Here is a 20,420-nt window from a genome sequence, read left to right as displayed (position 1 = left end):
GGCCCCCCCTACATTGCCTTTTCCCTCCCTCCCCCCCTTTTTCGTTTCCGGCGCTCCCGCCTTCTCTCGGTGGCTGCTCCACTTGGACCGTGCGTGGGGGGGAGGGGGGAGGGGGCGTGGAGGAATTGGGGGTTCTCAGGAGCACTTGCGGCAGCACCACTTCCGGGTGAGTGTTCGGGGGAGGGAGGGCGGTGGAAAGGGGGCCACCCACTGCCCGGAGCCCCCGCCCTGCGGGTGTCTCGCACGCACTCCGTGTGTGTGAGTGCGTGGGTCTGTCTCGCGCCCAAAGCGCGTGCCCGCGCGCTCCACCGCGCGCCCCCCGTCCCCTCGCCCCCTGCGGCCCTCCCGCCCCAATCGGCGCCCTCCTCCCGCAGCCGACGCCGCCCCTCCCGCGCTCTGGCGCCGCCGCTGCCGTCGCCGCTGGGTGAGTCTCGCGCCGCTGCAGCCGGCGCGCGCCGAGCTCTCTGCTCCTCCCCCCTCCCCTTCTCGCTGTGGGGGGGCGTGGAAGGGGGGGCTTCACGGTGTGACTGTACGTGTGTCCGTCCCGGAACCGGAAGTGGTTGTGGCGGAGCGGGCGATGCGGAGGAATGGGGGGGCTTAGGGGGCGGGTGTCTGTGTGGTGGGTGGCAGAGTTCAGCTCCCTGGAGGAGGAGGAGGGACGTCCCAAAAGAGGGGTCTTGGATGAAGGGGTGGGCGGCGACCTCGGGAGAAAGCTGCCAGGGGCTGTTTCAAGGGAGCCGAGGTGTTGGGGGGACAGCTGGGGTCTCCAGTAGATAGACCACTGTGCAGCCTGAGAGAGGTACTTCTTGGTGCAAGGCCTTTGGTAGGCAGGGGCGAAGTGGAGGGGGGAGACCAGAGGAAGTGGCTGGGCCTGAACTGGCACCGTGCCTGACACAAGGGCTTGTGCATCCCCCTAGTCCCCAGCTTTCCCTCTGAGCCATTCCTTAGGGCAGGGACCTTTCTCTTCCAACTCTTCTGTTCCCTGGCCCCTGGTTACCTGTGGCCCTGAGGATCCAAGAAGAATCAGTGTCCTCTTCAGGAGTGGAACCCAGACACTGGTGATAGAGATCATCTCAGTATCTGGGAGTTAGACTTATTTCCCTTGTCTCTGCCTAGGGGTGGCACTGCATTCCTGCTATTATATCCTTGCACTTTTGGATTGTTGGCTGGGGGTCCACCTGCCTTGCGGACTGACAGCTGACAGTCAAAGAATTCCTCCACAGTTCTCTGGTGTCTGCACCCTTAACTGGCCCGTGTAACCCAGACAATTTGTTTACAGAAAGTTCAGGAGCCCTGGAAAGGAGAAAGAATAAAACAACAGGAGGAAGAGAGAGAGAGGGTAAGACAATTTTGGGTTCATGGTTTTTCTGGTTTTTGGGTGGAGAAGGGGTCATAATAAAATAGGTTTCTTTGGGAGACAGTAGCACAGAATTCTTTAAGTAATAGTAATTGTAATACTGGTGTTTGCTGTGGGGGGGGGGGAATCAACCTTTTTCTACTATCTCTTGGAGTACACAGGAAGTTTTTGTGTAAAAAGTTGTCTCTGTCCCCATCACCTTCCATTTCCACCAGTACTCATCAGGAATGAATTATGAAATGTGCATGTGAAATTGTGGAGTAGTGCCACACTGCATTCATCCAAAGGAGAAACTTATTTCTACTTTGGGGACAAATATAGTTGCTAGTATAGTCCTTGTGGCATAGCTTATTAAATTGCTTTCCAATATTTGGAACCAGCAGAGTTGAGTTCAGAGTGGGGTCCATATTCTCAATATTACAGCTTAGTGTTTGGAATGGATCTGTTGAGTGAGTGAATCTATGGCAGTTATCTGAATTTGATATGACAGGGTGTCGTTTTCAGGAAAAAACAGGCTCATAGTTTGAAGTGGGTAAAACTGTATGAAGAATTCAAAATACAAGATTTGATGGTGGTAGAGTTTTAGGTAGCCTGAAAACGACAATGTATTGATTCAAAAGAGTTTTGAGCTCAGAGCTTATAATCCTAGAGATGTGTCTCCTAAGAATCAATTCCAGGCTGGTTTGTAAAATGTGTTTCCCATAGGTTTCTGAGCCAGGTTCATGATTAAAAATTAGGTGCGTATTCCCTGAACCCCAGTCTTTCCCCCCGCCTGCCTCACTTTGCCTACACCCATTATTTATAGTGGAATGGGCAGGGCAAGGGGCACCACTGAATTGTTCTTCCCCCAGGATACGGGATATGGTGGTCCAGCAGTGCCCAGGGGAGATGGTGATGGCCCAGAATGCCAGCTCTGTGGTGGTAGTGATCCTGTTGGACTCAAATAGATTTGGTGTGATGGTCTTTTCCAATAAAATTGGGATAAACCTGTTCGGAGTTATTTTGTACTTGGGAGAGTTTACAGGTAGTAGGAAGGCAGCAAATTCTTTTGGGACAGTCCTTGAATGTCCTTAGGACCTGAGAAAAAGACTTTGTCTGCTTACTGAGTTAAAAATGGTTCTCTGTTTCTTCACTTCAGGCCCTTAACTAATATTGCAACCTTTCTGCAGTTATGCGTTTTGGAACAGTTTTGCTCAATAGAAGTGTCTGAGATCTGTGAGTCAAGTTCTTTCTTTAGTTGAATTTGAATTGATTGTTCTTTGCATCTCTATTTCTTGTAAGTGCTTCTAGTTGGTGATTACTGAGCTGGAGGCTATAGAACTAATATTTTGGGGTAGTTCCTTTGTAATTATGTGGTCTTTATATAATTTCCACTAATTATTCCTAATAGTTCTCATCACACGGAAATATTTCTCTTTCTTCCTTTCAGGAGTACTCGGAGCATTTTTTTTTTTTCTTTCTGTTTTGTGCTGCCTCTATTACGTAATTATATGTTGTGTGAATTTTTTTAAAGGGGTTTATTCTGTTCCATCCTTTACCCAAATAAACACCGTGTTTCCCCGAAAATAAGACATCCTCCGAAAATAAGACCTACTTACAGGTTTCCTTCTGAGTGAAATATAAGGCATCCCCCCGAAAATAAGCCTCCTCCCTCCCCTCCCGTAGGCTAAACATGAGAGATTTGGTCCACTGATTCTGAAAGAAATGGAGTCACAAGAAATTCACCAGGAAATTCAGGAATTGGATTGTTATGATGATGTTCCAGAAGATGATGACATGATTGTCATTGAATAAATGAGTAAATTCTTGATATTGTAGGATTCACAGTTTGTCTTGTTTGTGTTGACAACTACCAACCATACTACCGTACCGTATACAGGTAATAAATTTCCTTTATTTTCATTTAACAATAAATATGTACTGTATTCTTTTTCATGGAAAAATAAGACATCCCCTGAAAATAAGACCTAGCGCATCTTTGGGAGCAAAAATTAATATAAGACACTGTCTTATTTTCGGGGAAACAGGGTAGTAGAGTTATAAGTGATTCAGTCATCCACTGATAATCCTAAAATTAGATTCCAGAAGTCTTGATTCCTAGGTGGTTGGTGTCTTTCATGATTTTTCTAAAGGTTGGTTGTGTTAAGAAAATATTATTTATCTGAAATAAGAAAATCATGCACTATTTGAAAAACAGCAAAAGATAGTAACTACCGGGAAAGAGGTGGTGGTCTTCATCATGTATACAAAAACCACATGATGGGGGCAGTGACATCTTTATTCCTGGATGGCTGGTAGCACCATGGAAGGATGGACAGATGGATAGAGCTCTGGTGTAAGAGTTCAAGTCCTACTATGTGTTTCATGGATGCTATATAACAGCGTTTTTCAACCACTGTTCCGCAGCACACTAGTGTGAGATGTTGCCTGGTGTGCCGTAGGTGCAGACAAGACAAGAATTTTATAATTTTTCACTATTTTGTTTACTTAATATTTCATAATAAAGTAATTATAAAATACTTTCTTTGTGTTTATTTGATTCCTATTCAAGAGAATTACTTTATATATAGTCAATATAGGCACAGAGTTAAATTTTTTAACATTTTCTAATGGTGGTGTGCCTCGTGATTTTTTTCATGAAACAAGTGTGCCTTTGCCCAAAAAAGGTTGAAAAACACTGCTATATAATACTGTCTTTTTCTTTGTCTTCTCAGTGCTTCCAAGATTTCTTTTGAGATTGAAAAAGAAATAATATGTAGTTCCTTGAATCTCTTGAAAGGAAAGTACTGTCCAACTTAATTATAGTAAACCTCCCTTCTTATTAACAGTGCAGTGGTAAAGTTGAAATTAGAACCCAGATTTTTCAATCTGCTAATATACTTCTCCCCACTTACTGTGTTTTTCCTTCTTTCCTGCTCTTTGGGACTATATTGGAAGTCTTCTCAGTCTAGGGTAAACCAGTGCTGTTTCAGTATATTGGCATAGTCATCAAACCACTGCTCTGTAGAGATGAGATTTCCTCATAATATCATTGGATTTCTTAAGGTTTCGGACTGTAAATTTTTGCCTGCTTGGGTGTCAGGATAGTTTGCTGAGAGTTTCATGCCAGAAAGAGTTAAGAGGATAAGTGGTAAAGTAAACAGGTATTTGAGTGCTCTTGTCCCAGGGGTACCCTGTTACACAACTCTGGGGGCCCCATTTCTATGTATTTCTGATATGAGCCTTCTTGATTCTCCGTTTGATCTCATTTCAGGGATACAGAGTTTTAAGTTAGCTTTTTCAGAACAGCATTATAGCATTTATTAGGTGTCATTATACAGGCAAATATTGCTTCTAGTGGGCCTAGCAGTACTCTCCATGAACCCCCATTTTGGGCTGACATTTTTATCAGAAGTCCACAGAGCACATTTATCATTTTGTTCTAGGACCAGCTGTGGTCTGATCTTCAGCTTTGTTCTCCTAGGAACCAAAGCAGAGTGATAGATTGGGTATCCATGGAAGTGGAGGGGCCCCTCTAGACAGCCTGGCCTTTTTACTCAGACTCCATAATTCTAAAATCAGTTACTGTGGCTAAGTTTTCACAGGATGTGGACAGAGAATATCATCTTTAATTGCTGTCATCAGAACTTCCATTTTTTAAAACATTAATGAGAACTACCTGAAAAATGCATAGTCCATTCCTGGAAATATTCTTAATTTTATTTCGTGAATCAAATCATGGTGACAGAGAATATGTACTTCAGTAGTGTGGTTTTGAACTCCTTTCCCTAACTTGCTCTGTAATTTACTGTTTGCCTCCAGTTTCCTTGTTTGAAAAAACGGGATTACAGTACTCTGCTTAATAGGATTGTTAAATGGTGTGAAGTTATGAAGTGCTTAGAACAGTATCTTGAACACACTAAGCACTTATAGATGTCAGTGGTGACGGTGGTGGTGATATTGTCCTCCACATCACTTTATATGCCCCCTCGTTCCCTCAGAAACTGCTTCACCCGAGTCACTTGCAGGGCAATATGAATAGATACAATCTTTGTCATAGGAATCCTATCTGAGGACATTCATATTTTCAGGCTCTCGGCTCCTCCCTAAAATTTCACGTCCATAATGTGTTTATTTCTTTGAGTCTTTAGAGGGGTGTTATGTATTAGACCCTCCTTTCTTTTACTCTCCAGCCTGATTCTCTACTACATTTCTTTTATACATTACCACTCTTGCTATTTCATTTCTCTCAGCTGGAATGTTAGACACAGTGGGGTTGTGAGTTAAGATTTGAACCCCTTGCAGTTGAATGTGTGGAGTCCACTGTCATTCAGTTGATTAAACATGGAGTTTCTTCCTGGGTGATGAGTCCTGTGTTAGAGACTCTGGAGAAGGTTGGCAAGATTGGCTCCCCTAAACTAATTTGATTGTTTCTTGATTTATCTTCCCTGAGGGGGACCTGAGGCCCCTAATGCTGGGAGGAAAGGGCCAGCACCTGTTTTGGAGACTCTCTGGCTTTGCTGTATTTTATAACTCAGGGAGCAGGATTTACCTGCAATCAATCCTCGGTCATTTAATATTGAGCTTCATTTGTGTGAAGCTGTTGTCACAGATTTGGTGCATTGCCTCTCTCCCTTACTTCTGTTTAGGAAAAAGTAGGCTGAAATTCAATTCTTCTTCCCTTTATAGGATTTATGAAAATTGAGGGTGCTGTTTAGAAGAGCAAAAAACGTGATGAGACTTCTGGAGAAAGATAAGGACAGGGTGACTTTTAGAGAGAGATCCTTGATGCCGCACTTCTTTTGTTGAAGATCTTCCCTATTTCCTTAGTCACTAAGTAGTTGAAACCAAGTTTCTGTGCTCAGTCTACCCTCCAGGTTTTAGTATCTCTGGCATCTGCTGCCAGCATTTCCTCTGCAGGACCTGTAGTTGTAGGTCACAGGTCCTTTCCCACCTGAAGCCTGGCTACTCTTGGCTCAGAGTGATCATATTTATTTCCTGCTGTTACTTGTTTCCACCTTCTACCAGTCTCATTCTCCCTCTTCATCTGCTTACTTCTGGGCTGGATCATCCCTGGTCCAGAATTTTTGGGAAGCTGCTCTTGACCAACATACTGTCAATAAAGCCTTTCTAGAAGTGACCAGAATGTAAAAATGAGTGAGTGGTGAGATGCCTCGGTTCTTTACTCATCTGTGACTTGCAATGTGATTCTGAATGATTCTTTTTCTTGATTATTCTTCACTCCCAGAGTTTTAAGCTTAATTATCATCTCTGTATAGAGAAGAATCAAGTTCTGAAGTTCAAACTCTTAGAAACCTACTGCTTGAGAACTACAGAGCAGGAGCTTTGTATATGTGTTCTGGCCCACTGTTGTCCCTATTCTGAATCCCTTTAGGTGGAAATCTGGGGTGCTCTGCTACTGCTGGTGCTAGGACCCCCTTTTAAACTGGTAACTCCTAGGGTTCTCACTGCTCAGTCCAACATGTGTGGTGTCCAGTGTAGCACCATGGATGTTCTTAGACCTTGGAATCAGTGTGGTGTGGTCCCCAGGTATTATATAGTACACAAAAAATACCTTAATTTTGATTTCTGCCATTTCATTCTTTAATTCCCTTGGGCATTTTGTGTTCTGGCCTAGAACCTTTTCAAGCTTCCTAGAACTATAGATGTGTCACTTGAAACTCAGAAATGTTTTATTTCAAGGAAGGAGAATTTAAGGAATAAAGGAAAAGAGAAACAGTGATAGGTACCCTGCTGGAGTACCTGTGGAGTTTATTCCTGGGTGATGAGTCCCGTGTTAAGAGTCTCTGGAGGGGTCCGAGATGTGATCCCTGCCTCCTGAGAAAGTTGGCAAGATTGGATCCCCTAAACTAATTTGATTTACCTTGCCTGAGGAGGACCTGAGGCTAGGCAGTAGTTTGCTTTGTGGGACTTTGGGCATATCCCTTTCCCTTTCATGACATCAGTTTCTTTTCTTTCTTTCTTTTTTCCCCCAGCAAAGGAAGGTAATACCAATTCTGTTTTCTTGGGATATGTGAAACATTCTGTGGGTAACTGAGATATGTATAAATTCTTTCATCAGCATCTTAACTAGGATAGCCTCTGTTGGACAGGAGTAGAGCGCTGAGTGGTTCTGACCAATGGGACTAATATGCTAGATCTTAAGATCTTGACCACTAATTCCCAGCCATGTTGTCAAAGAAGAAATCAGGAACTCCTCATCTCCACTTCTCCATTGCTAAGCTTCAGATTTATTCCTGAATGTGATGTGGTCTCTCTCCAGGTAGAATGGAAGAATCTCACTTCAATTCTAACCCGTACTTCTGGCCTTCGATCCCCACAGTCTCAGGACAGGTAGGTGCGGTTTGCTTTTTTGCTCCTCCCCCATGGTGTACTTTTTTCAACTCTGGGTAGGAAGTTCTACTTGCTACTTGGAGACTGAAGCAGGTGGAGACTGAAGCAAGACAGACCACCTGCTTTTTCACAGGTCCCCGTCACTGAGAATTGTATAGTGTTTCTGTTTGGCTTCTCTCTGGAAACACAAAGATAATAACTATCATTCCTTGATATCCAAGGAGGACAAACAATGCTAAGTGCTTAGGGAGCAGACAAAATCAGACTCTTCCTTAAGAGGCCACTTCCCTCCCCTCCTATTTATTTATTTATCATTATAGTTGACACATTAGTTTTATTTTATTTTTTTATTAAATTATTATCTGTGTACATATTTTACCATTGCCCCCCCCCCCCCATACAGACATATTAGTTTTAGGTGTACATCATAGTGATTAGACATGTATGTAATTTACAAAGTGACCTCCTATTCCCCATAAGTCTAGTACTCATCTGGCACCATTTATAAGTTATTTTATTATATTATTGACCATATTCCCTATGCTGTACTTTATATCCGTAGCTATTTTTATTACCGGCAATTTATACTTCCTAGTGCTCTTTACCTTTTTTGCTCATTCCCCTACTTGTGACCATCAATTGGTTTTCTTCCCTTTCCATTTCTTTCAGATTGAGAACACGATGTTCATCAACAAGATGAAGGATCAGCTGTTGCCAGAGAAGGGCTGTGGGCTGGCTCCACCCCACTACCCCACCTTGTTGACAGTGCCTGCCTCAGTGTCTCTGCCCTCAGGCATCAGTATGGACACAGAGTCCAAGTCAGACCAGCTGACCCCACATAGCCAGGCATCCGTTACCCAGAATATCACGGTGGTCCCTGTGCCGTCTACAGGACTAATGACTGCTGGTGAGCAACCCTGCTCTTCTCCAATCTGAGGTGTTGATCTTCCGTGATCAGTACCCCAGGCTGGAGGGCTCCAACAACATGGGGAGTGGGGAATGTGTTTGATTACTCAATCAGATTTTTATTAAGAGCCTACTGTGTGCCTAGCAATGCTCTAGGCATTGTGGGGGATACAAAGAAGTAGAAGATGCGGTCCCTGCCTTTGAGGAGGTGACATTCTTTCCTTCTCTGAATCAAGGAGTCTCCTGTTCTCAGAGGTGGAGAAGAGAAGGGAGTCAATCAAGGGGTAAATCTCACTGTTACTGGGGTTGGGGTGGGGACAGGGGTTAGGAGACCATTATTTTTGTACAGGGTTTGGGGTTTCCTATATACTCTGGGCTGGGGAGGTGGTAAGGGTTTAATTAGAAAATGGTCTGGGGAAATGAAATAGGATTAGGATCAGAACTGGACAACATGACACCATCTCCTTTTTCTCCCAATCCTAGGTCCTGGTTTGGTAATCACGTCCCCCTCAGGCTCCCTAGTGACCACAGCCTCATCAGCTCAGACCTTCCCCATTTCGGCTCCCATGATTGTCTCAGCTCTTCCCCCTGGCTCACAAGCCCTGCAGGTGGTCCCTGACCTCTCCAAGAAGGTATCATCAACTCTAACAGAGGAAGGAGGCGGCGGCGGTGGAGGTGGAGGTGGCAGTGTGGCCCCAAAGCCCCACCGGGGCCGAAAGAAGAAGCGGATGTTGGAGTCAGGGTTGCCCGAGATGAACGACCCTTATGTCCTCTCCCCTGAGGATGACAATGACCATCAGAAAGACGGCAAGACCTATAGGTATGAGTCATCCTGGGGCAGGATGGGGTGAGGATCCCTGTCTACCCTATCTGTGTCTTGCCCCTAATCGGCCTGTATGCTCTGCCAGCTTTCCACCTCAGATATACATGCATGTCAGGTATTTTGCCATGGGGCAGGAAGGTAGAGCTTCTAGCACTTCTCTGGTGCCTTTTCCCCCAGGATGGAGACCCTTTGGGGTCATCAGCATTGAGTTATTTTTGAGTGGCATAATGGAGGTCTTTCTTGTAATGAGGCGTTAGACTGGGTTTGAGATTCTATCTCCAGCTCCTTTTTGCTTTCTGCATTTTCCATTCCCATTTTTCCAAGAAACCTTTCTGGTAAGCCCCTCACCAGTACACCATCCACTGGTTTTTGAGCCATTTTTGTGCATTGAGCCAGCCTGACCCTGCATGGTTGGGATAATGGGAGGGGTCTATATAAAAAGGTGGGAGGAATAAGATGCCTCCCTTCCCCCCACTTTGCTTATAAAATGACAGCTTACTCTCCGATTCATGGAAGTCGTATTGATTCTTTACTGCCTTTAAGTTGTCCATAGCCAAAACACATTATATTTGCATGTGATAATGTACAAAAAAATAATTACATAAGCAAACTTCCCTGTCCTTTGAACATTGGAAATCTTTTAATTCCCTGCAGACCTACCAAGGACCCTAGTGGGTTTGGGGAGTTTGGTCCCAGTGTTTAGAGTAGGATAACCACTGCCACAGCTTTGACGCAGACAGGGGCAGATATGCATGGCTGGGAGACTGGGTCTGTCCTTAGTGTACCGAGATGGGCAATGTTGTTCCCATTTTAGGAGCGAAGGGAACTGCGGCACAGGAAATGGACAGAGCCTTGGGCTCATGGATTCAGTTCCCGGCTCCACCACGAACTTGCTGTGTGACCCTGGGCAAGTCCTTTTCCCCTCTCTGGGCCTCAGTTTCCTCATCTATAAAATGGGGAGAATTCTTGTTTTTTCCTCCCATTTGTTGGGAGTATATATCAGATAAGATTTGAAATGTTGGGAACTTCAAAAGAAATAAAAGCAGTTAGCATTTATTATTGTGTTGTACACTTTTGTAGAGAGCAGCTACAACTACAGAGACTTTAAATCCCTCTTTGTAAGTGAAAATGAGGGGAGTGTTGCTATGCAGAAAGTGTAGAGCACTACAGAATTCAGTTTATAATCTGAAAGTTCATTGCAGCTTTATTATTACAGGTATATTCCACTTTATACAATAAAAGTGTTCCTGGAAAATGTTTACATCATTTCATATTATAAAGGTACCTGATAAGTTTGATTAATTTAAAGGCATTATTTTATATATCATTTCATAAAATGAAAATCCCTCTCAAATCTATTTTGTAGAAACCTGGATTTTTATGTATTTGCTTACAGTGAGGTCACTGTGACATGGAGGTTCACCTATACAGAATTGGCTGTGTTAGAAGTAGTGGGGGGAGGGCGTGTTCTCTGGCAGCCTGTGGAACCCTTCACATGGGCGAGGGTCCTCTGATCCTGCCAAGGCTTTCTTGTTTGTTAGTTTTTTGGACCCACATTAAAGCTACCTCTGGACTTCCCAAATTGTTTCTATGGAAAGAAATGTGAATACACAATTAGAAGGAAGCCCTGGTGGGATTTTCTACACCCTCCATGTTTTTTTAATTCTTGACATCCCTATTCCTAAGTGACTAAAGAGAACTCTGAAATTTAAGGGCAACTAATTATATTCTAGATGGACAGGATTTCTTCAGAAACTCGGAACTCTGAAGTTCCAGTGAATCTTTTTAATCACAGAGAACCCCTCTTTCGATGCATATGTGGGTCAGCCACATCCATTCCTGTGGCAGGTGGCATTTGGCTGTATTGGGGGAATTGGGTTCTGTTTCTCTGGACAGTTCAACTTATTTCTGACTAAAGAGTTCCTATCTGTAAAATGGAAGGTCGGTCATGGCCCTCATCTGTCTTGTGGAACTGTTTTGAGGAAAAATCAGAGAATTTGAAATAGTTTTTGAGCATCTTAGGGAGAAAAAATGGGATGATAATCCAGAATAGTTATTGTAAGCAAGGCCATTGTATTTCATGCCTCCAAAGGGGCACCTTTCTCTTGTTGAATATGAATGGTGCCCCCTGGAGCTTATGCGCCCTGTCATAGGGGGTGCTGGCTTTTCTCTGCCCCGTTAACTGTTCAATGCCACAACTCTCCTAAATCAGATTTCTTTTCGACTACCGGACACTGCAGTAAAGGACTTGTATTCTTATTTAGCTTCATAAGATTTCATAGTTGGAAATACTTTAATGGTCACCTATGCTGTCTCTTCCCTAAGCTTTAGTTCTCTCAACATCCTGGAAGATGACTGTCCAACCTTTCCTTGATACCTCTAGTGTGAGGAACCTTTAAATTAGGCTGAAATCATAGCTTTGTAGTAAATAACTGTTTGTCCTTTGGCACATTACTTAACCTTTCTGAGCTTTTGTTCTTTTCTATGAAACAGGGTTAATACTTGCTAGCTTGTTGTGAGTGGTGGAAACAAGTTCCCTGGCAATATCAGGCACAACAGCAGATGGCAAACTTTTATTATCATCATCATTATTATACTACTTAGTACCTTTTGAGACTTCTGGTTATGTTGCCAGTCCATTATCGATTAATTTAAGTTTTGCGGATTCTTGTCTAGTTGAAAACTTTGATGGTTATTTCTTCTTTTATAATTAGTTTCATATTAAGGATGTAAACGGCACTCATATATACTACCGTGTTTCCCCAAAAATAAGACATCCTCCGAAAATAAGACCTAGTGCAACTTTGGGAGAAAAAATTAATATAAGACATTGTCATATTTTCGGGGAAACAGGGTAGCTAAATGAGTTAAAATTAATGTGTTGTTCCACTTTTAAGAAGTTTAGCAACTAAGGGAAATTATTTTATAACTTTAATTCACTTCCCCTCCCAAGTGGCAATGTGTCCAGTTCCTAACCTCAGTCTTAGTGAAACTATAGTAGCATGAACACAACCATCACATTGATGCTGTTAACATTAATGCAGTTTTATTATTTTAAAAGATATTTTTATTGATTTTTAACCAGGAAGGGAGGAGGAGAGAAACATTGATGTAAGAGTGAAACATCGATTGGCTATCTCCTGCATGTCCCCTAGTGGGGATGGAGCCCGAACCTAGGCTTATGCCCTGAGTAGGAATCCCACTGGCAACCTTTTGGTGCACTGGATGACACTCAACTAATTGATCCATACCAGCCAGCCCAGTGCAGTTTTATTATTAGAGAATACTGGCTTATTTTTGACTGTTCTGTCTGCTGGCCCTTGTAGGGGCAGATATTTAATTTATCTCTCTATTTACAGACCAGAAAATTAAGGTCTGGATTGATGAGCAATCCTATAACTGAACCCTGAGTAGAGAGCCTAAGTGTCCAGATTTCCTGTGGGGTGTCTTCCATTGGCTCTGTCCATTAGACTGTGCTACCTATAAGCAGAACCTCCACATCTCTGCAATGGTTGGGCATCCCAGAGATTGGTTAATTGGTAACTTAGTTTCCTTCAAGTTATCAAGTAGCTAGAGAAAACGAAATTGGCCTTAATGATTAGAATTTTAATAGAAGCATTAATAGCCGAAACCGGTTTGGCTCAATGGATAGAGCGTCGGCTTGGGGACTGAAAGGTCCCGGGTTCGATTCCGGTCAAGGGCATGTACCTTGGTTGCGGGCATATCCCCAGTAGGGGGTGTGCAAGAGGCAGCTGATTGATGACTCTCTCTCATCAATGTTTCTAACTCTCTATCCCTCTCTCTTCCTCTCTGTACAAAATTAATAAAATATATATATATTTAAAAAAAAAAAAAAAATAGAAGCATTAATAGAAACCATACCCCAGCTAACAGTGATATCTTTTTCTCTGAGGAGCTCAGAGTTCTTTGTAGCCTTGATCTCAGTTATTCTCCAGAGATTCTCCTAGAATCAGGAAAAAGTAGAAATCCCTCACACCATCCCAGGCCCTCTTACAGTGAAAAATTGGGAGGACTCAAAGAAGAGGGATTTGTCTCAGTTACTTGGCTTCTAGGTTATTGCCCTTTCTACCAGTCTTTGTTGTGCACTGGTGACTTGTTTAGAAATGTTAGGGTTCTAGCTCACATATAAACACCGTTTATCCATTAATGTCTGAATAGTTGTGGTCTGTCTTCAGAGGCCTTCTTACTTGGTATTGTTGGACAGTTGCAGAGCAGGAAGATTACCAACTCAGGGGATGAATAAAAGTGTATTCAGATTCTATTGTTGTCAACCCAAAGTGCTAATGTTGGCTCCATGTGTGAGGAAAGGGGAAAGGCTTAGCACGGAAGCTTGGTGTTTTGCAAATCTTTTTCTCCTACCTATTTGAGGGACACAACCCACTCCTAACAGATACCTTGGCTCATTGCAAAAGTGTTTTTTACTTGATTGCCTACAAGGTGGGGGTGGTTGGCTCGTGAAACATCAGATACAGGATGGAGGCTAGATAAACATGAGTTGGAAAAGCCCCTCCCAAGTAGTGAAATTCTAATACTTCCCCACCCCCATCCCTCTAGAAATCGTGGCAAAAAGGAAATAGAAAATCTGAGAGAAGATGGGAAGGAGACTAGGGTATTCTAGCCAGTTTGTCCTCATCATTTCAGGAGCTTGAGGAATATCTGATGGATATACTTTTTATGGGGAATTGAAGGAAAGAATTCTTTATAATTAAAATTACAGGCAGAAAGGAAAACAGAAGTTAGCTGATGATCCTAGCCCAGCGAAATTCACATCAGCCAAAGCCCATAATAAGATTTTCCTGTCTTCTTTGGTTGAATTCTTGTTTTTGTACACACTTGGCAATCCAATTTTTCAGCAAATATGTATTGAGTATTTATATTGTACTGGGCTGTGTTAGAAGCTTCGACTATAAAAATAAATAAAACAGCTCCTCCTCTCATGGACCTTACAGTGTAGTTGGAATAAGAGAGAGATAAGAAAGGTTGGCTTCTTTGGAAGTGGAGGGGAGGGTTCAGCAATGCCCTCTCGGTGGGAAAGGTTCTAACTGCTGCCCTCACTTGGCCCAGGTGCCGGATGTGCTCACTGACATTCTACTCAAAGTCGGAGATGCAGATCCACTCCAAGTCACACACCGAGACCAAGCCCCACAAGTGCCCACATTGTTCCAAGACCTTCGCCAACAGCTCCTACCTGGCCCAGCACATCCGTATCCACTCAGGGGCTAAGCCCTACAGTTGTAACTTCTGTGAGAAATCCTTCCGCCAGCTATCTCACCTCCAGCAGCACACCCGGTAAGGCTGCTCTTGATTTTACCCACTACCTGGCCTTGAACCCTCCACCCTGAGACCATGTTGCCTGTGCCTTTTGCTCTCTCCACACGTTTCCTTTTCAATTTTGCCCTTTGCGAGCCTCAATTCTCTCCCATTACTGTTTGTGAAAATTAAACTATGTCTTAGGAGTTTGGTGTGGGGGGCCTGGAAAATTGTGGTCTTCAATCCCAAAGTCTGGAACGATTTTTGTGGTTTCTCTCTGTGTCTGTGTTTGGAAATCTTCTGCAGAGCAGGCCCTGCATTTACTATATGCTTCAGTTCAGAGCCAAGGTGTGCATTCAACTTCAGGTCCATGGGGAACAGGCGGTATTGGTCTTTGTTCAAATTACAGTGTGGAAGCAGGGTATCTGTGGTGAGTGTGCAACCTTAGCACCAAACGGAGGGGTGATGAAACTGAAATCTTTAAGGCTACCAGGAACCAGGGGTTGCAGCTCTTCATCATCTCACTGCCATTCTAGCCACCGACTTAAGATGAGCAACAACCTAGATCTTGGTGTCCTCGTCATTAGCCTCTCCAGGCCGGAGTGTGTTTGGGAGGAGGGAGGAGGGGGTGTTCTCATCCCTCGAGCAACATCATTTCACCCAGCAGAGAGCTGAGCCCATGGTATCGAACTGCTTCCTCCTCCCCCCTTCCTTCCTCTCCTCTCCGGCAGGATCCACTCTAAGATGCACACGGAGACCATCAAGCCCCACAAGTGCCCGCACTGCTCCAAGAGCTTCGCCAACACCTCCTACCTGGCTCAGCACCTCCGTATCCACTCGGGGGCCAAGCCCTACAACTGTTCCTACTGCCAGAAGGCCTTCCGCCAGCTCTCCCACCTCCAGCAGCACACACGGTAAGGGAGAGTGGCGGGCTACGGCCCCCGCCCTGCTGGCATGCCCTCCCCACCCCCGCCCCGGACACACACAACAACCCGCATGCGGGGGGCGGGGGAGAAACCTGGCTGGAGGAGAGACCTGGCTGGAGGAGAACACGACTGGCGTCTGGGAAGAAGTACAAGCAGCAACATGGAGCTTGAGGAATACATGGATGCTCAGAGAGAGCCTTTCTGAGTCAAAAGCTACATTGGGGAGATGCAGTGACTGATATTCCTGGATGCATGGGAGGAAGAGATTGATCTGGAGCAGAGACAACTTTATTTTCCTCATTTCCTTCCTTGAAAATATCCATGCACATATCTTGCAAGGTTTTCTCCTTGATGCCGAAGCTGGGGCATTTGAAGATGTTACCTCTAGTCCTTAGAGCACTGCTTATGAATGGGAGATACAGACTTTAGCTCGGTACCAGCCTGGTGACAAAACAACAAGCAAGCTTCAAGGGATGCCAGGAGTAGTGAACAAAACCAAACATGTCTTAAATCTTAAAGAGTCACAAACAGTGTAAAAGCTCATACTTCGTAAGGATGTCTACTGTTCGTACCATGAATCTGGAGTGACTAGGAGGAAGTGAGCCTGCCAACTAGAATTGATGTCATTTAATGTATCTCACGTTGAAGTGGAGTTCAAGACTCTTAATAGACACCTGGCTGCTTCTGGATGTGGTGATCTTAAAGTGGTCCGACACCGTGCTTTGTGAAGAGGAGTCTGGCTTTCCTCACAAGGAGACACTTCCTGTGATGCTTTCAAGAGTTTATACCAGACGTCCAGAAAACCACCTGGTCACGAAGATGGTTCTGAAGTCCCTAATGAGGAGCAGATGTTCATGCACCATAAAGTCCTTGGCTCATTTCAGTGGAGGACCCTGTAGAGATTGGAAAAGAGGTCAAAATTGATACTAAACTAGACATTTCCTGCCATTAGGGGGCTGTACTGGGAAAAGCCTAAAGGAGTTTGTACAAGTATTCATATCACATACTTTCCGCAATTATCATAACTGTATTTTTCTTTGACACTGGGACTTTTCTCTGGGAATAGTGCTTGAGGTTGAAGAGATAGTTTCTAATTGGATAGTGGGGGCCAAGGAAAAAGTGTTACGTGTTTCTTTTTCCCCTACCATTGTGTTCACCTTATGTTTCTGAGCATTCATCAGAGACAGTTACTGTAAGGGCTTTCTTGTATACCAGATTGTGACTGCCTGTCCCTGGGCTGCTGTGCCACCCATCCCTCCTCCCCCAGCAGAGAGGAGCCCATCTTGAGCTGAGTGATGGCAGGCAGTGAGCAGAATCAGGCACTACAGCCTGACCCGTGTCAGAGAGCAGCTGAGGTATCCTGGAGACCCATCTCGTACTTCTCCCACTCCTCTGGGAGGGCAGGAGTGTCCTTGAGGAGGCTTGTTAAAGAGCCAATCCCCAAGTGGCCTTGCTGACATCCTTTTCCTTTCTTGTTTTCTCATCCCGTGCAGAATCCACACCGGTGATAGACCATACAAATGTGTACACCCAGGCTGTGAGAAAGCCTTCACACAGCTCTCCAATCTGCAGGTAAACTTTCCTCCTTCAGCATGAGGCCTTGACTTTAAGACTCAGGGTCGAAATGCCATTTGACTAATATAGCAGTTCTCAAATGTCTTCAGGACCCCTTCGCATTTGTAGTAATTATTGGGGAACCCAAAGAGCTTTTGTTGATGTGGGTAATATCTATCTACATAGATGTTGTGAAACTGAAAAACTGGAGAAGATATTTAGTAATTCATTTAAAAAATAGCAAACCCATTGCAAAACACAAACAGCATTCCCAAACACACACACACACCCAAAAATTTAGTGAGAAGAATTACATTTTTCCACATTTCTTTAATGTATGGCTTACCAGAAGATGGCTAGATTCTTGTGTCTGCTGTGTTCAATCTATTACAATATTATGCATCATTTAATCACACAGTCATGAGAGAATGAAAGTGAAAAGGCCAACATTATTATTTTGAAAATACTTTTGATCTTATAGACAGATCCCCTAAAAAGGTCTTGGTATCCCCTAACAATCCCATACCTCACTTTGAGAACCATTGGACTAGTGGGACCAAGCATAGTCATCATTCTAACTTTCAGGATCCTGGTCTGTGCTGCATGAGGTATACTTCTTCCCTTAGCCTGTGGCTCCTAAAGTTTCATAGGAAGCAATTTCTACTGTTTTCAGAAGGAGAGAGAACCTGGGAGGCAAGAGGGAAAAGTCTAATACACTCATCCTCATTTCTACCAATTTTCTCAGTCCCATAGACGGCAGCACAACAAAGATAAACCCTTCAAGTGCCACAACTGTCATCGGGCGTACACAGACGCAGCCTCACTAGAGGTGCACCTATCTACGCATACGGTGAAGCATGCCAAGGTGTACACCTGTACTATCTGTAGTCGGGCATATACATCGGTGAGTGCTCAGTGTCTTCTTTTTCCTTTCTCATAGGCCTGTAGTCTAGAATCCACGTCACCTCATCTTTCTGGATAAACACTTTTTGCAGTGATTCTGCTATTTCCCTAGCTCCAACTTACAGAATCAGACAGAACAAAAACTAAACAGACCCATAGCTGAAGAATTTAGGGGATGCCTGATTTCTTAAGCCTATAGAAATCATTAAGCAATGATTCTTCATTTTACTTGAACATAAGGCAAAATAAAGCCACTTGAGAATTTGGGAGGAGAAAGATTTCAGTTACATATTTCCATTAGACTCTAGAAAAGGGTTTTAAAGTTGTTCCATTCAAAGATGTTTGAGAGAATGACAGCCTTTTCCTGTGCTAATCAAATGTCCATGACGACTCTAAAGGAGTGGTCACCAACCTTTTGGACCTCATGGACCACCAGTGGTCCGGGGACCACCGGTTGGCAACTGCTGCTCTAAAGGACCCCCCCCCCCTTTTTTTTTTTTAATATATTTTATTGATTTTGTACAGAGAGGAAGGGAGAGAGATAGAGAGTTAGAAACATCGATGAGAGAGAGTCATCGATCAGCTGCCTCTTGCACATCCCTCACTGGGGATATGCCCGCAACCAAGGTACATGCCCTTGACTGGAATCGAACCTGGGACCCTTCAGTCCCCAAGCCGACGCTCTATCCATTGAGCCAAACCGGTCTCGGCGCAAGGACCCCCCTTTCTAGCAGCAGTGAGCCCTGAAAGTGGCTCGTGGGGTGAACTTGCCTATGGCTTCAGAATATATCTGAGTGTAAGTACTGCTTTATTTAAACTAAGAGCCCAGGATGCTAGTTATATGTAACTTCTTTCCTTTTCTTTTCCCCCCTCAACTCTTTTTCACCATCTCTCCCAGGAAACGTACCTTATGAAACATATGCGCAAACACAACCCTCCTGATCTCCAGCAACAAGTGCAGGCAGCGGCAGCAGCGGCAGCAGTGGCCCAGGCCCAGGCCCAGGCCCAGGCCCAAGCCCAAGCCCAAGCCCAGGCTCAGGCCCAAGCCCAAGCCCAAGCCCAAGCTCAAGCCCAGGCTCAAGCCCAAGCCCAGGCTTCCCAGGCATCGCAACAGCAGCAGCAGCAGCAGCAACCACAGCCACCACACTTCCAGTCTCCTGGGGCAGCCCCCCAGGGTGGGGGTGGTGGGGACAGCAACCCCAACCCTCCACCCCAGTGTTCTTTTGACCTGACCCCCTATAAGACGGCGGAGCATCATAAGGACATCTGCCTCACTGTCACCACCAGCACCATCCAAGTGGAGCACCTGGCCAGCTCCTAGAGACCTGTGCTGCCACCCCCCTGGGAAGAGGGAGAGGAAGCTCTGGTCTCTTCTCACTTCTCTTGGTGGGAAACGTCTTCTTCCTTGACAGGCCTTGGCTCCATCTCCTTGGGCCTCAGGCACAGCCTTCCTTCACAGGATACCATCCTTATTCTCAACTCCTCTTCAAAAGGATTATCAGCCCTCCTGATTGGCAAAGGAATACTGAGCTGGTAGTGTAATCCAGCAGCCTCCCTCCTAAGCATAGCGTTTAAAAATTGGGAGTTGGTGCTCAAGGGGGGGGATTTGCTATGACCTCATAGAAACGTTTCCATTATGGGCACTTACTCTCTCCCCTTACCCTCATAACCTTCAAAGTTGAGGCTGATAGAAGACTAGAGGCTGGCCCTCCCGGATACCACAGAGAAGAAAGCCCTAAATGCAACCAGCCTCCTGTTCCAATCTTGCCTGTGTAAGAACAGAAGTTTCTCATGTGCCCTGACCACTGGGAGCCATTTCCCCCTCATGGTCTCACTTCAGTTTCTACCTAATGCTGGAGGAAGGAGATCTGGGTGGGGGTCAGTCTCCCTGTATTTGTAAAGGGGCATGAGCTGAGATGTGGTCCCCAAGGGGCCGGTGATCCCCAAATGGTCGAGGGTGGCTTGGAAATGTGGGACATGGTTTTCCTTGGAGCTTCTCCCCTTCTCTGCCAACCAAGGCCCTGTACTCAGCCTCCCCGTCCCAAAACTTAAGGAGCTGTGGGAGCTTTGTGAAATTGCGAACAAAGGAGTGTTGCACAGAAGGGAAAGTTCAGGGCAAACACAAGGACTGGACTTAGCTTCCTAGGTGCCACGGTCAGTTGCTGGACACGGATTTATATATAAATATATATATATATATATATAAGTATATATATACCCACTCATCACGGCCATTTTTGTTGTAACCATTTCTGTGTTTATAAATGCATTATCGCTGAGAATTTTCATATTTGATCTTTTGTTTATTTTTGTCCCTTTCTTACCCCCCCCCCCCCCCGTCTTCTGA

General features: G+C 44.7%; 1 protein-coding gene across 21 annotated transcripts; it reads left to right on the top strand.

Annotated features, from left to right (window-relative positions):
* On the top strand, positions 1-20,359 carry ZNF384 (zinc finger protein 384). 21 transcript variants are annotated; one of them, XM_036458752.2, is made up of 13 exons: positions 1-166; positions 375-424; positions 1,280-1,339; positions 7,620-7,690; positions 8,360-8,597; positions 8,833-8,880; positions 9,080-9,416; positions 10,234-10,326; positions 14,505-14,729; positions 15,422-15,604; positions 17,110-17,188; positions 17,916-18,074; positions 18,972-20,359. In XM_036458752.2, the coding sequence occupies exons 4-13, from the start codon at positions 7,625-7,627 to the stop codon at positions 19,392-19,394; spliced, it is 1,851 nt and encodes a 616-aa protein (XP_036314645.1). In that variant the 5' UTR covers positions 1-166; positions 375-424; positions 1,280-1,339; positions 7,620-7,624; the 3' UTR covers positions 19,395-20,359. The 21 variants fall into 21 exon arrangements, with proteins under 21 accessions (XP_036314645.1, XP_036314636.1, XP_036314635.1 ...); XM_036458742.2 differs by lacking the exon at positions 375-424 and having other exon boundaries at positions 151-166; XM_045587690.1 differs by lacking the exons at positions 1-166; positions 375-424 and adding an exon at positions 604-799.
* The last annotated feature ends 61 nt before the right edge of the window (positions 20,360-20,420 follow it).

Source organism: Pipistrellus kuhlii, unplaced genomic scaffold (assembly GCF_014108245.1).
Source record: "Pipistrellus kuhlii isolate mPipKuh1 unplaced genomic scaffold, mPipKuh1.p scaffold_m20_p_3, whole genome shotgun sequence".
NCBI lineage: Eukaryota > Metazoa > Chordata > Mammalia > Chiroptera > Vespertilionidae > Pipistrellus > Pipistrellus kuhlii.
The sequence above is the reverse complement of the archived record's forward strand: the minus strand, read 5'-3'. Positions and strand labels throughout refer to the sequence as shown.